The sequence below is a fragment of the Panicum hallii genome, chromosome 2, assembly GCF_002211085.1.
Source record: "Panicum hallii strain FIL2 chromosome 2, PHallii_v3.1, whole genome shotgun sequence".
Classification (NCBI taxonomy): Eukaryota; Viridiplantae; Streptophyta; class Magnoliopsida; order Poales; family Poaceae; genus Panicum; species Panicum hallii.
In genome coordinates this window covers 44426769-44439955 of record NC_038043.1, presented here as the reverse complement: position 1 = coordinate 44439955, position 13187 = coordinate 44426769, and the positions used below count along the sequence as shown (strand labels likewise).

At 48.5% G+C, this 13187-nt stretch overlaps 2 protein-coding genes across 2 annotated transcripts; both read right to left on the bottom strand.

The window, feature by feature from the left end:
• Nucleotides 1-5094: 5094 nt before the first annotated feature.
• Nucleotides 5095-7573, bottom strand: LOC112879316 (PHD finger protein PERSISTENT TAPETAL CELL 1). Its single transcript, XM_025943542.1, has 3 exons — nt 7255-7573; nt 6609-6891; nt 5095-6508 (listed from the first exon to the last, which is right to left on the bottom strand). Exons 1-3 carry the CDS (start codon nt 7571-7573, stop codon nt 5095-5097), a joined length of 2016 nt encoding a protein of 671 aa, XP_025799327.1.
• A 784-nt stretch (nt 7574-8357) lies between these two features.
• LOC112881584 lies at nt 8358-12438 on the bottom strand. Its single transcript, XM_025946354.1, has 11 exons — nt 12066-12438; nt 11890-11977; nt 10726-10875; nt 10465-10596; nt 10104-10248; nt 9978-10016; nt 9817-9891; nt 9467-9526; nt 9293-9357; nt 8898-8988; nt 8358-8810 (listed from the first exon to the last, which is right to left on the bottom strand). Exons 1-11 carry the CDS (start codon nt 12328-12330, stop codon nt 8766-8768), a joined length of 1155 nt encoding a protein of 384 aa, XP_025802139.1. The 5' UTR covers nt 12331-12438; the 3' UTR covers nt 8358-8765.
• Between the last annotated feature and the right edge of the window lie 749 nt (nt 12439-13187).

Below are 13187 nucleotides of genomic sequence, written 5' to 3'. Positions count from 1 at the left end.
CAGGCTAGGCCACGTTCGTGACCCACACCTCCAGGCTGCGCCTGCTTGCTCGCTTCATTGGAATGGAGAAGAAATAGCTACGCTATAGCATCGAGGAGAGGATGAGCAAGATAAAAAGGGCTCGTCAGGAAGCAGAACTAGGGAGGAGAGAACTAATGGAGAGGGAGAGACGGTGGAGAGAGAGCATGGGCAGAGAGAAGAGTTACCGGCTGGGTCATCTCGGCAGAAGGACGAATGGATAAGAACAAGAATGGTTATAGTCACATCGAGGAGACTTGCTACAGAAGGGTGGGACCTATCATGAATAATTCCTCTGCTCACGGTGGCAATGGCAGGTCTGAACCTTGCGCGCGCATAAAAATTGACAGCATGGGAGTGCATGAGAAAGAAGATCCTATTTGAAATGGAATGACGTGGTATTATTTTGGAAACTAAATATAGGACAACCGTTGGAGTAAACTAATCTTTTATGCCCAAAATATATTGCAAAGGTCCAATCTAGAATTATTGGAAGTAAATATATTAGATATTTTTGGAGATGCTCTTAGATCCGCCACATCTGTTCCGTATGGATACCAATTTCTATATGTTGCCACGTGTCCAAGAGTGCCTAAAAAAATACCTTAAAAAACTGGTTTTAGGACCTTATTAAAAAGTATTGTGAGTTAAAAACATAGACGCCCCCAATAGTTTCCGAAATTAGTTTCAAAAAAATTGTATACTGCCACATCATTCCTCGTGGGCCCATCCAGAATACCGTGCGGGAGCAAATGAAAAGCATGATGCGGGGAAGACGTGCGGGAGAAAATGTCGTGCGGGGAGAATGCGAAAAAAGTGATGTGAAAAAAGAAGAAGAAAAATGGCCTATGGGAAAAAAAAGTTCGCCATTTGGGAGTGCGGATCGATGGTGAAAATCTGGCTCACGGTAGCTCCGGTATTGGACATGAAAAAAAATTGGAAGCAAGATTGGCCATCTGTTGGAGCTTTATTTTTCCAATTCATTCCCAAAATATGCTATTCGAAGTATGTATTGGACACTCTTGGAGATGCTCATATTAGCCAGCAAAAACCACTCTGGGCTGCTTCTGGAGTTCGTGGTCACCTATCGAGGGGGGCTTGAGGAGCAATGGTGATCAGGACCGCGACGTGATACGTGTGTGTAGTGTGGGCATCAATATCAGCACCACCACAGATACCACTCGTTCTTTGCGCCCACTAAACATCCTACGTTCCAAGTGGCACTCTAAGGAAACAGAGTGGCAGCTAGATAAAGCATTGCAGCTTTTCTCTTGTTTTTCTTAAACTACTGTATGCTTTCCTTGAATCTGAAGCCAAATATTAAGTTGACTTAGTGGCAACAAAGATTGAGCCTTTTTGGTTGGAGCTATGTACCTTGTGTACAGGTAGCTCGTATTGGTGGCTATCACTATAAGACCTCTAATAAACATTTAATGAGTATTGTCAACGAAGACGGTTATTGTTCAAATGCAAAGTTTTTTCTATAGTCTGATTCCGATATTTCTGAAGCTAGGGTATAAACAAATCAGCAATAATAAAAAAACATCGACGGGTAATTCCCATCGAGTCTAGAACATACACGAAAAGTGTATTCCTGTATTAATTACCAAATGTACACTCAAGATCGTTGGGTAATGGGTTTGTTCCAAGATGGTGGCCAGCAGGCACAGTTACACCGTCAAACATTGTGCATAACTTATTAGCTAGTGACTCAACGAAAAAAAAGGAACTGTTTGGATAACAAAAGAAACGTAGATTCCTAGCTAAACTAGATCATCATGCATGCATGAATAGGTTTGAGGTGACATCCATATATACCGTGATTATTAATTTTTCTTTCTAGAGCAAAAAGGCAATCCAGATCTTGAGCCACGCACTGTGCCAACAAGATTTAAGCTGACTTCGGGAGCGTAGGTATCAAAGGCAGCAAGAACTTCCAACTGCAACCGACACTGCGCCCCGTCCTATCCCTCCCATCATTCCTTCATTACCTCATCGCGTTTGCAGTTGCAGCGTCTGAGTCTTGACGACGCCGGAGGGGCTTTGTCCCATCTGTAGTGTACTAGTGCGTAACACGAGACAAAACGATCTGCGGTACACGCGGCAGGCTATTACCTGCTGCTCCCATGTCATCTGGGCCCACCTGTCATCTCCCCTCCAAGATACCATGCGAGCCGGGGCCTGCTTGCAAGTGGAAGTGGGTGCTGGTCTGGTCTGCTGGAGAAGTGGACGGACGGCGGCGATGGCTCGATCTATACGTACCCTCTGCCCGGCCACTCACCTCCATGCACGCGGGCCCCACCACATCCGGCCCGGACGATATTCCTCCGGCCATAACACGACGAGGAGAGAACATTTTGTTGGCGCAGTACGCGCTGGTGCGGCTGCTACATGCAGGCACTGTGCACTCGATCTAGCTCCGATCGATGCAACTCGTCGTCAGAAAGTGCTGTGATGGGGATAGATGCCATAGGCACACGATCACTCGTGCAGCAGATGGAGAAAACGATTAGTATGCTTTTGTTTTTCCTCATCTGTCATCTCATCCCCTATTAGCATGGAGATTCAACAAGGACCATGGCAGGCAACTCTTGCAAGTTGCAAGTGAACTGTCATCTTTCAGTAGCACAGAAGCCTCCATGATTTTTCATCATTCCATGATCGACCTCTCCCATGCCGTTTTTGTCAGATGAAGCGTAGGACCAATGGGTGGCTCAGTAAGCTGGACAGATGAACTGGAAGAAGCTCCATCGTACGTTCACCTGTCTCTCTACCAGGTTTATTTTCGCTACAGGCCCAAAACGTGCAGGAAAGAATCTTTGCTCCAAACGGAGCAAATCAACATGCAAGCTAGATAGTGTCGTCGAAATCCTACTCCGCTCCGTCCCTTCCAGATATGCCCTTCATTCCACGGTCACTTTCACATCTCAGATCATCATTTCCCCTTCTCCCTATCATCAGTTCATCAGTGACCACAGCCGGGGCCGGCAGGCCGGCCGGTCAGTTGCTGCTGGCTGCCCCTCCTCACCTCTCCTTTTGGTTGTTGAGAGTCCCTTTTCAGCCGAGCGCCACCGGCGCATGTGCCCCCATCGCCCTCACGCCGTAGTGGTGGCTCAGCCTTGCCATGTATGTCAGGGCCGGGGCAGAGATTAATGAAACAAAAAGAGACCGGGCCGGGAAAAGATGGAGATGGCCATGCATGCATGCATGGAGGCCAGGGCCAGGAAAGAACCCTACAGGCGCTAGGGTCCTCGGTCCTCCGAGGCTCCGATCCTCGAGTCCTCGTCGTCTCCCTTGCAACGCAAAAGAACAGAAAGCAAGAAAGAGGAAAGGCTAGCTGGGTTGTCTCACTAGGGACACGGGACAATGGAGAGCCCCTCTACTGGCAGGAGAGAGAGGGAGAAAGATATAAAGCAAGGCAACTTTCCTTCAGCCTTTCCATTTGCTTCAATGATAAGTCACTTGTTTCCTACTATTTTCTCTCTTGTGTTTCTCCGACAAAACCTGCATTATTTACTTGTTGCTAGTGCCAGCGAATGGTTCAGTTAACACGGCGTTATCAATCTTTTCACACCATTCACATGGCCCATGGGTATATGCCCTAGTCTTATTGGATGCTGTCACCCATGAGTATAAGAAAAATGGAAAAGGATTTATTGCTCGGAAAACAAAAAAAAGGAAAGAAGTATTTCGAGCATCTAGCAGAAATTATACAGTGGAACATTATACAATGGGTTCAGCGACCTTTTCTGTTGTGGGCAAATAATACAAAATGTTTCTTCCCCTGAAAGTCATGCCTGAATCATTCAGAAGGTTGGTTGGATCCTTCCAACTTTCCACCCCGGCCCGTTGTCTTTGGCCAAGCTGCAGCTACTGCATGCTATAATCCTCTTCTCCCCTGGGCACACAAATGGAGTAGGGACGAGTACTGTGCAGGAAGAGCCTTTAATTTCCTAAAAGGACTTTGATGAGGGGTGCGAGGTGAGACCACCGAGTGTAGCTGCAGACCCCCAACGCGAACAGGCCATGTGAGTGCCTCATCACGCGGCGTCGCCGTGGTGATGCCGTGAGGTCAAAACATTGCCGATGGACGATGGTCTCTGCACGCTGATTTCGCAGCCTTTTCCTCTGCAGGTGGTCACTCACTCGCCAGTTCAGTGGTCTGCTACTCTACCCGTAGTCCCGTAGTGGTTCGATCGTACTTGCCGTTTGGTAGGTGCAACTTTAGCTGGCCAGTGAGTTGATCTGGTAACTCACGTAGCTTAGAACTTCAGAAGATCTTATGTGTATGATGGGGAGATTCTTCTGATGTAAATTTGTGAGAGGCTATGTACTGATGTAGCCATGTAGGCTCCGACAGCTTTCTTGTTCCTTGTGAAGGTGAAGGTCCTTGCAGAAACAGATTAAATAGTTTTCAGTTATCATGTTATCCCCAGTGGATCGATTTTTTCAGTGTTGTTACGTACGCCAGTTTGAATCCAACGTTTCATTTCCGATCCTTTCCTTTTCGTGACGACGAATATGAGTGTAGTAACTAGATGGCATGATCTAGTTGCTTTAAAAATGTGTGAGGTATTTCAAACTTTCTCCATATTTTGCAGACTTGTCCTGATTTCTGGGGTCGTATTTAATTGACTTATTTCAAGTTAACAAAAATAAAATATAATCCCCACTCCTGCGCCAACCAGCCAACTTCACCGTTTGGAACCGCCAGGTCGCTTGTATCCAGCCCATACGATGCAACCAGGCCCACCAACTTCACCATACGAGACCCCAGGAAAAACGGCGGCCCACACCTGCAGGATTCACAAAGCCCGAACGGGCCCTGGTAATTCCAATCCAGCCAGGAAACCACGGCGCAACCAGCGTCGGCCCAGGTAGTTGGGGGAACCGGGCCCAGATAAGCTTTATGTATGTTGGGAATTTTCGAGTTCGAAGTTTAATTTCCCATGAGTTCAGAGTTGGATATGCCGATGTCAAGTCGATTTCCCTTTTTTTGTTCCAATCTGAAGTTTGATTTGTTTATCCCGTGCTGCCGCCGCGGCTATAGCAGCAGCTTCTAAGTTCTAACACAGTTCAAGCTAAAGGAGGGAACGACAGCACGTCGTTGTCGCACCGGCTGCACACGAAGACGTGCGGGACGTCGTCGGCGTCCTTGATCCCCGCGCACCGCGTGTGCTGCCACGCCTCGCAGATGTCGCAGCACGCCATGCGCTCGCCGTCGTCGTCGTCCGCGCCGCACGCGCAGTCCACGACCCTCTCGCCGTCGCCGCCCCCCTCGCTCACGGCCGTCACCTCGTTCCCCGGCGGGATGCCTTCGTCCGCCGCCAGAGCCTCATCCTCCAGCTCGCCGACTGCCCCTTCCACCACCACGGCGCTCCCTACGTCGATCAGCCCGAGCACCGGGCAGGCGTCCTGGCTGACGCCGAGCCCGACGACGGACTCGGCCGTGAAGGTCCTCAGGCCCAGGTACATCTCCCTGAACACCCTCTGCGCCTCCCACTTGAGCTCGCCCACCGTCGCACGCGCCGGCAAGGTCACCGTCTCGTAGGGCGCTACTAGCTCCGGGCTTCCGTCCCTCACAAGCAGCGTGCAGCACAGGTTGATGTGCGCGTGCCCGACTCCAACACTGTTGATCGGAGCGAAACCTTCGTGGTAATCTTTGACGAAGTGCTTGGTGTCCAGGACCATCCGTACTGCCACGGGGATCGCGCCGAACGCGCCGGTGGTGAGCGCCTGGCTGGGCTCCTTGAGCACGTGGCGGTAGAGGTGCGCGAGGTCCCGCATGAGCTGCGCCCGGGTGAGCTGGAAGCGCACCCGCACCTTGCCGCCGCAGCTGGGCACGCTGCCGGCCGCCGGGAGCACGCTGGACACGTCCTCCAGGCAGTACTCAAGCACCTTGGTGACGGGGTTCATGGCGCGGCGCACGACGTAGTTGCCGACGATGTGGTTGCCGAGGGACTTGAGCACGAAGTCGAGGAGCCCCGTGTCGCCGATGTAGGCGCGCGCCGCGTCGCGCACCTCCTGCCGCGTGACCCACCGCGCGGGCGGCTCGGTGCGGCGGAGCGCGTCCACGACGGCCCGCGCCGCCATGTCCACGCGCTTGGCCGACCACCGGCACGAGGCCTCCGACATGATGCCGCGGTAGTCCATGGCGGTGACGGAGGTCGCCGGGAGGCGCGTCCGCAGCTCGAGCATGAAGCGGAGGAGGTCGCCGAGGTTGAGCAGCTTGTGGCCGCTGATGGCCTGATACTTGGTGACCACCACGGGGAGGTCCTTGCTGAAGCAGGAGAGGTGCGGCACGAGCACGCAGAGCGGCACGGACTGCAGCGCGTGCAGCGACTGCTGGTACGACTGCAGTGCGACGCCGTAGCTCGGCCGGCCGAACCTGTAGCCCCACCGCCCGAACCACGTGTCGCCGTACGCGACGCCGTGCAGCAGCCGCAGCTCCATGTGCCCCTTCCTCGCCGTGTCGACGAGGCTTACCATCCTGCTTCCAGAGCGCGTATCCAGCAAACCAAACACGAGTCATGCACTCGTATGCAGCTGACGGAACACGAGGGACGTTTGCAGCGGCGCGCGTGACGCACCTGACGTTGAGGGCCGCGCAGATGCGGTCCCAGAGGTCCATGATCTGGTGGCCGGCGATGAAGTCGGAGCCGCCCTCGAAGCCGTGGAGGGCGACGAGGTGGCCGAAGCCGTTGATGTGCACGACGCCGTGTAGCAGGTGGTCCCTGGAGGTCGCCGTCCCTTTCGACGGCTTCTCCGGGCCGTGGTTGATGCCGTAGTTCAGGCCGTCGGCCTCCACCGGCAGTTCCCTCTTGGGCAGCACGAAGTGGAACCTCTTGGTGCAGATCAGATTCCGACCCCAACCTGAAACACCACGGGGTTTTACCTGGCAGTGAGCATATCTGGTCCCGTTGCTCGGTGTTTCGTTCTGCTGATCAGAGCGCAGTTCGAACGATGGTTGTACTAGGTACAAATTGACGAATTTTGTGTTCTGAACTTTCATGAGGTTGAGAATGGTGATAATTGTACATCTAACAAATAAATGATCATTCTCATGTACTTTCGTCTGTCTGAAACTCTGAATTCTGATGTATCATGCACGTCCGTATGGTGTAACCCAGAACTTTCGAACTTGTGTACGTACGCCAAGCGTTGATTGCATGCAAAGGTTCAGCAAATATAACGGAATGGGATGGGATCGACAGAGACGGTAGCAACGGTGAGTACCGACGTGACGGCAGAGGTGGCACTGGCGCTGCGGCGACGCGCCGACCTCCTCCTCGACGACGAAGAGCCTGACGACGGTGGGCGGGTGGCGGTGCAGCTCGAGCTGGAACGACCAGCACCTGGTCTCGCCCTGCGCGCCGGCCTCCAGGTGCGCGAGCCCGAGCAGCGCCCTGACGTTGTCCCTGAAGGCTCCCCCGCCGGGCAGCGACGCCGGGTACCCGGGCTGGCAGAACGACTCGAACCGGAACAGCATCTCGCCGCGCTTCCGCCGCCGCGAGCTCCCCAGGCTGATCGCCATCGTCCGATCATTGGCAGCCATGTCGCCGGAGGCCGGGGAGGAGCTGGTGGGCGCGGGCGTGCGCCTGCGCTTTATGGCGCCCGGCGTGCGGGGGAGGGTCGCCGCAGCAGTGGTGGTGGTTCCATCGGCGCCGCAGTCTCACGCGGTAAGTGCCCGGGATTTAGAAAGCCTCGGCGGTCCGGTGGAGCAGTGTGCGCGCGTGACCACGGCGAGCTCTGTAAACAATGTGGCTCGGCATCCTTCTAGAGTCTAGGCATGCGCTCACAACATGGCAGGCTCCTCTGTTCTGCTCTGGGAATTTTGCACGCAGAACCTTCGTGTTATTCAGGTATACTAACAGAGACAGTACGCGTAGCCTTCAGCAGCTCAGGGCCAAGGTAATGGCGTCAAGCTTATTTTTGTAGCCAACTATTTTCATTCAGTAAAGGTATTGAGTTTCATGCACTAACCAGGTCGACAGAAAATTTTAAGCTATGAAGAAGAGATGGATAATATACTTCGGAAAGTCTCCAAGGTTGACATTGGCAAGGAGGCATCATGATCAAATTCACTTAAGGTGCAGATCATGAATTAGTAGCCCTTACATATATAGGAAGAAATGTAGGGTGTCAAATGCAAATTCTGCCATGTTGTTTGTGTACAAGCATGTCTGTAGGTTTCGGCATCAGGCAACGTCAATGAGATCTGCCTTGCCTAACCGAACCTTAGGAGGGAATAGTTTAGGATCAGGGGACCAATATTTTACACTATTCAACTGGAGCAGAGCGGAAAGCATGGTCTACAACTTCGGGGGCCCGTGGAAGTGTGAGGCGGAAGTAAATTCAGTCACAACTTCCGCGTTCAGAGAGTAGGTCGCCCAGATGGTCATTGTGCAGTGGAGCTCTTGGTTAAAACACTACTATATTTCCACTGTCACAATTAGGTAATTCTGCTAAGCTTTACATTCAGGAAGTAGCCTATCAGGAAGCACAAACTATTCCTGTTGTGCTCTTCCCCTGCGAATCAGAGTCTTGTAGTCACTCTGTGTCCTATGCACTTCCGTGAGCAGCAGTGCTCCTCCAAAGTCTGAAAGCCTAACCTCGTTGTCCCATGGAGTAGTGCATCCGGATCCGCAGGTAATGATCTTCATGGTTAAAATGTACATTATGGGACGGTAATAATCTAGGGGATCAGAATGGCAGTTAGCCTAGTCCAGTAACGAGATCACACTTGGTCATTCTTCATGAGGTTCTATGTAACTTGTGCGAGTCAGACGAATCTGTTCAGACAAACGAAAAATGGATTAGTGCAGCTAGACAAAATAATGCCTCACGTGATAAGAGAGATGAAATATCATGAACCTCACCTGAGCAAATGCATAGATTGCCTGCACAATCCTAGCATAATCCGTCCCCAGCATTTGAATCACAATATCAGCCAAGAGAGTCCCCCACATTCTGAGCAAAGTTAAGTCAAAAGAAATTATATTAATCACTAATAGGCCATTATATTCCGCTGCATGAGGGAATTCTGATTTATATAGTTTGTGCCACAAGGTAGATAATACAAGGGACAAATTCAGTACTACAGGTTTATGATGCAATTAAAACATCATACAGCAATAAACAAAAATGCAATAATTTAAACAGCTCATGGTGATGTTTAAAAGGTGGTAGAACACTCAAAACCTAATGATGTTTTTTCAGAAGAAAAAAAATGCAGAAGTAACATTTTCAAATTTGACTATTAGAAGAAGCGTACATCGGTCCAAGAAATGTCATGACACTCCTAAGTCCAACATATCTTGATGCTGCGCGAGCCAAACCCTGAAAACATTCAAGTGGGCTATTGAAACATGACATCCTGAATGGTGGAATCTTAGCCAGACGTGTGGACATTGGGGAAAATGTAATTGCTAACAAAAGATCATATTACCTGCCTAGCTGCAAGCAAGCCAGCTCTAGATTCCAGATTACCAGCAGCCAAACGCCCACCCTGGAAACGGAAACTTCATTACTTACCTACATGCTAATTCAATTAAGATAGTAGGAAATATCTAGTGAAATGTGCAGGTACATTCTATTTAGAAGACAAGCTTTGCAATGCATTTGTCCAGATGCAGATGGAAAACAAAAGGCCTATATTAAGATAAGAAACACTAGGTATTTCAAGCAAAATCAAAAGGATCAGCTGAAGCGATATATTGGTCGGTTAAAACGATTTCCAAACCAGCACATAAGAGTCAGGAACATTAAAGCAAACATTATCAATAAAAATAGGTATACCTGCTTAACAAGTTCTTTCTTTATCTCATAATTGGCAGCCTCCCTCAGCAGCTTTCCAGATAGTCTACTGGCTAACTAACATAATAGTAGGTGACATTAATGAAAACATTGCAGTGATAACCAATAGAATTCAAGATTTCAACACAAAAACTGTAGCCTACCGATTCATATATTGTTTTCACGGTCAACGCACTACCACCCTTCCATAAAAAAGAAAAATTAAATTTGTCAGAAAATTAGAGGATCGCAAAGGAAAAGGACAAAAACGAATGAGGATTGCAAGGAACCTTTAGAAAGGTACTTTCCAGTCCCTTTGCTCCAATCCTCCAAGCTGTATCAGTAAGCACCTTCCACTTGTTTACTCCAAGATTAGAGATTTCGTTTGGAGACTTTTGTTTATCCCATGGAAATGAAACTGGGTCTTTCTGATGGCTGACGCATGGGAATTAAAAAAAGAAGTTACTGTTACAATAGTGGACTTGCAAGAGGATTCACATTTAATAAGCATATAGAGTTGTATGAGCTGAGAGCTAGCATAGTACTATGTTCATGTGCATACAAATTTAATGCTTTTCCATATGTCCCAACGACATTTTGTTTTGTAGACATGCTTATGGTCTTTGTTTTTTCTGGAAAATATGTAAGTACCTTGAATATTCATTCACAAGATGAAGGAATATTTCTGCCTCAAGGTCTGCTGTAGACAATTTGCTAGAGCAACGAACACCAAGTTTTTTCCTTACTCCAAGCAAGACATCTCTGTAAGATGGCCTCCACCCCCTATGAAGAACAATCGGTGAAAAGTGCAACGTGTTATTGTAAAAGCTTCAAGAAAGTATGAAGTACAGTCAACAGCAAGCTGACTCATATAATCAATCTATTCAAGGGTCATTTTTCTACTTGACTGACCTTATAATCGAGTGGGCATCTGCAGCAAGATACAGGAACCTTGACTCTAATTTTGAGATAAAAAGATCTCTCTCCGCAATATCATCCAAAACAACAGCAGAATCTGAGTTTGGTCTTCTCGCAATTGATTTCAACAATGGACTAAAATAGCTGAAAACAAAGAAAATATAAAAAAAACTTTTAGTTTAGGAAAGTGAAACAGAGGACTAGTATGATATGAAGATCTAGCACCACAGTATTTTATGGTACCCCCATGTAGAAAAATCAGGTAGATGATAAATAAGTGAGCAAAATAAATAAAGAATCAAGAGAAGGAAACAAGGACTAGCGGTCGTCCTTCAAATTCCTAACATCAGACCAATATGCAGAAGAAGAAACGGAAGAGAAAAGGACAAACAAATTTACATTTTAACATAAAGCAATACAATTGCTCAATGGCTAATATCTCCATAATCTTTGTCTATGCATATGTATTTTACTCTACACCTGCAGTGTAGCAACTAATATTACCATTTCTGCGTTCCTGTTGCATATTTACAAGCAACTACTCCCTCCAATTCCAAATGTAAGTCTTCTCAGCGTTTCTCTAAATGTAACTCATTCTAAATTTCTGTGCATATTTTACCCTTTCCTTCCTTCCTTGCCACTACTTAATAAATGCTTCTACTCTCACAAATGAATTATTGATCTTCCCCAATGTAGTACAAATGAAGGGCACCAAGGTCATTTGACCTACTCTGTTAATCCTTGTGCACAAGTCTAACTGTCTAAGACGACCAACATGTAATTGGAACGGAGTAATGTAGCAAAGCTGGAACCAAATTATGTGGTATTGAGTGAAGCTTCTTTGTCACCATTGCTGAACTTGAGGCATGGAAATTAGCTAGCACCAAATACAAACTGTAATAGGCCCTGAACTGGCACAATGGCATCACCACCCGTAGGTTGCACAAGAGTAATCAATCAAAACAACTAGTATCAATCTGCACTCGCTTGCCGCATACATACCCCGTCACTAACTGCAGATGCACACCGTTATCAAAATCTCAAACTAACTTTTCCATTTTGCCTTACGGGCCCAATAGTATCACCCAAACCAACTGAAGCAGCTACATCAGAGCTAAATAGGCAAACAGAATGAGAAAAATCAGGACGCAACCGAACCTGGTGCCATAGAGAATCTCCTCGAACTCCATCAGCTCCTCGTCGGTGGCGAGCTCGAGCACCAGCCTCAGCTCCGGGTCAGACATGCCTTCAGTAATCAGAAGCACACAATTTTAGCATCATCCAGTCGACTTCGCAACAAAGCACCATTTCGTTCGGGGCTTCGGGCCGGGTACCTTCCGCCGCTGCCGCCGCTGAGGGCGAGGCTGCCACGCGATGAGGGAGAAGAGAACGAAGGGGGAACTGAGCCCTGCAAGCACCACCGCAGCGAGGAGTGACCGCGAGAGCAGGAGCTGCAGCGCAGCGGCCGACGCAGGAACAGGAGGTTGGGGTGGACCGCAGAGTGCGTAAGCGGGCAAGTGGGGACCGGGTGGTGAGGGCGGCAGTGCTGGAGGCGGTGGCGAGGAACGGGAGGGGTTTTAGTGCTGCGGCGGCGGCCATTGGCGGCGGCACGGATCGCCGGCGTAGGGTGCGGGTGCGGCGGAGGATGGTCCGGAGTCCAGACCCGCGACGAGGTTTTGCGGAGCGGCCGTGAACGAGATGCGACCGTACAGAAACGAAAAAATCGTGTGGCCAGACCGCCAGAGCAGCGGTTTTCAGTTACCCGTCGGACGCTGAAGCAGATGTTTTGGGAATTTTCTAGCGTTATTAGAAGCTTATTACAAATTGTCAAATTCAGTATAACATTCAACTTAAAAAAAATTGTTGGATTTCAGTGAAACTAATCTGGCAAACAATATACTTCAAGATATTATGTTTAAGGTCCATTTGCTATCTAATTTGTGTATAATTAGAGGGTGTTTGGTTCCTCATATGCTAATTTTAAACCCCGGCACATCGAATGTTTGGATGCTAATTATAAGTATTAAATATAAATTAATGATAAAATAAATTTCATTACCTCTAGATTTATTAGGTTGGGGTGGACCATAGAGTGCGTAAGCGGGCAAGTGGGGACCGGGTGGTGAGGGCGGCAGATTAATTAGTCCTTATGTGCTAATCATAGATTAATTAGGCTAAATAGATTCTTCTCGTGAATAATCTCTAGATTTATGCAGTTAATTTTATAATTAATTTATATTTAGTCCTTCTAATTGATATTGAAATATTCAACATGTTAGGTTTAAAATAAACCCCGGGACCAAACACCCTCTTACAGCTACACTTCCTCCGGTTGCTTTTTCACGGATTCACAATGCATTACTGTTATTCTCTATTGTTGAAAATACTAATAAATACATGATATTATGACAAATAAATCTATGACCTAAACTATACAGCTAATCTTAGGCACAACT

Excerpts from the sequence above, each read along its gene's own strand:
- LOC112879316 (XM_025943542.1), bottom strand. The coding sequence starts at position 7,573 with ATGGCTGCCAATGATCGGACGATGGCGATCAGCCTGGGGAGCTCGCGG. Across the intron at positions 6,892-7,254 it reads CCACCTCTGCCGTCACGTCG|GTTGGGGTCGGAATCTGATC; the intron begins GTACTCACCGTT and ends GTGGTGTTTCAG. Across the intron at positions 6,509-6,608 it reads TGCGCGGCCCTCAACGTCAG|GATGGTAAGCCTCGTCGACA; the intron begins GTGCGTCACGCG and ends CTCTGGAAGCAG.
- LOC112881584 (XM_025946354.1), bottom strand. The coding sequence starts at position 12,330 with ATGGCCGCCGCCGCAGCACTAAAACCCCTCCCGTTCCTCGCCACCGCC. Across the intron at positions 9,892-9,977 it reads TGAAAACAATATATGAATCG|TTAGCCAGTAGACTATCTGG; the intron begins GTAGGCTACAGT and ends CTATTATGTTAG. Across the intron at positions 8,989-9,292 it reads ATGACATTTCTTGGACCGAT|AATGTGGGGGACTCTCTTGG; the intron begins GTACGCTTCTTC and ends AACTTTGCTCAG.